The sequence below is a fragment of the Colletotrichum spaethianum genome (assembly GCF_022836535.1).
Source record: "Colletotrichum spaethianum MAFF 239500 DNA, contig05, whole genome shotgun sequence".
In the NCBI taxonomy this organism is placed as follows: domain Eukaryota; kingdom Fungi; phylum Ascomycota; class Sordariomycetes; order Glomerellales; family Glomerellaceae; genus Colletotrichum; species Colletotrichum spaethianum.
This window is the reverse complement of record NW_026054775.1, coordinates 1747096-1748945: the sequence shown is the minus strand read 5'-3', so window position 1 is coordinate 1748945 and position 1850 is coordinate 1747096. Positions and strand designations below refer to the sequence as shown.

The following is a 1850-nucleotide window of genomic DNA, read 5'->3' as shown; positions in this document are numbered from 1 at the left end:
ATGGATCAAGACCAGTACGGCCAGAGCTACTTCCCCCGCCCGGGAGCTGGAATGCCCTCAACAGCTACCACGGCCGCCGGCACTCCTCTGCGCCCCGGCACTCCCAACACAGAAAACAGCCGCAACCCCTTTGGCGATGGTGCCGAGTCCCAGGCTTCCCATCGAGGCCCCGTCACCACCAACCCATTCGGCACACCCGCCGTCTCCCGTCCTGCTTCGAGCTTCGGCTCATCCAGCGCCATTGGAACCCGCTTCGACGAGCGTTCCTCGCGTTACTTCCACTCGAGACGTATCCGCAAGGAGGACGTTGAGAAGCCCTGGTTGGACAAGGCCGACCCCAAGGAGAAATGGGTCACCATCATCCCCATCGTCGGCATCTTCATTGGTCTCGCCGTCTCGGGTTTCCTTGTCTGGGACGGTATCCGCAGTGTCGTCAAGCACAAGTACTGCCCTGTGCTCATAGAGGACTTCACCTCGGGCAGCCTCGACTCCAACGTCTGGACCAAGGAGGTGCAGGTTGGCGGCTTTGGGTACGTTGATTCACTCACATTCCTCCCCCGCACTACGCTAACCGCGCCTGCAGCAATGGTGAATTCCAGATGACCACCGCCGACGATGAGAACGTTTTTATCCAAGACGGCAACCTTGTCATTCGTCCCACTCTCACCGATTCGGCTCTCATTGAGAAGGACACGGAGATTGACCTGCTCAAGGATGGAACGTGCACTTCGGACCAGCCCTCGGCCTGCATTGCTGCCACCAACACCACTGCCGGTAACTCCTCCATTGTGCCCCCCACCAAGTCCGGCCGCATCAACACCAAGAAGGGCGCCACCCTTAAGTATGGGCGCGTCGAGGTTGTTGCCAAGCTGCCCAAGGGCGACTGGCTCTGGCCCGCCATCTGGATGATGCCCGTCCAGGACACGTACGGTGCCTGGCCTCTGTCTGGCGAGATTGACATTCTCGAGTCCCGCGGCAACAACTACACGTATGACCAGGGCGGCAACAACATTGCCTCGTCCGCTCTTCACTGGGGTCCCGACCAGGCCAACGACGCTTGGTGGAGAACCAACAACAAGCGCCAGGCCCTGCACACGACCTACTCGGAGGGCTTCAACACTTTTGGCCTCGAGTGGTCCCAGAAATACCTCTTCACCTACATCAACAGCCGTCTGCTCCAGGTTCTCTACACCAACTTTGACGAGCCCATGTGGCAGCGTGGTGACTTCCCCCAGACCAACTCCAACGGCTCCCGCCTGGAGGACGTCTGGAGTCAGACTGGCCGCCCCAACACGCCCTTTGACCAGCGCTTCTACCTCATCATCAACGTCGCCGTCGGAGGCACCAACGGCTGGTTCGAGGATGGCAAGTCTGGCAAGCCGTGGGTTGGAACCAGCCCCAACGCCAAGAAGGACTTTTGGCAGGCCCGCGACCAGTGGCTCCCCACGTGGACCTCGCCCGAGCTTACTGTCTCCAAGGTCTCCATGTGGCAGCAGTGCGACGGCGACGAGGAGCTGTAAAGGCACCGTGGCGCCATCTTTTTCCTTTATTTCTTCGCACAGTGACATATAGACGGGCAACATGCTATATTGGGATAGACGACGGGCGCGCGGTACGGTTTCACCACGGACGGCGATCACTTTGGAATACCAACACGGGATGTTACCCAGGTGCTTCGAGCACTTGTATTTGACGACAATGTCTTGGGTTATGATTGGGATACTGGGAGAATAATTCATCACCATCTATCTACCTTAATGAATTTAGAGAAATTTTACGCACACATGCAGTCTGCGACTCCTCTTCGTGGTTCTGTCTCCGTGACTCTATCTCCATAGCTCCTTGTGCAA

The 1850-nt window shown here is 58.1% G+C and overlaps 1 protein-coding gene across 1 annotated transcript; it reads left to right on the top strand.

Moving 5' to 3' along the window:
* On the top strand, window positions 1-1520 carry ColSpa_03002 (beta-1,3-glucan-binding protein; the record flags this gene model as incomplete). Its single annotated transcript, XM_049269214.1, has 2 exons — window positions 1-530; window positions 584-1520. The coding sequence occupies 2 exons, from the start codon at window positions 1-3 to the stop codon at window positions 1518-1520; spliced, it is 1467 nt and encodes a 488-aa protein (XP_049125171.1).
* Window positions 1521-1850: the final 330 nt, after the last annotated feature.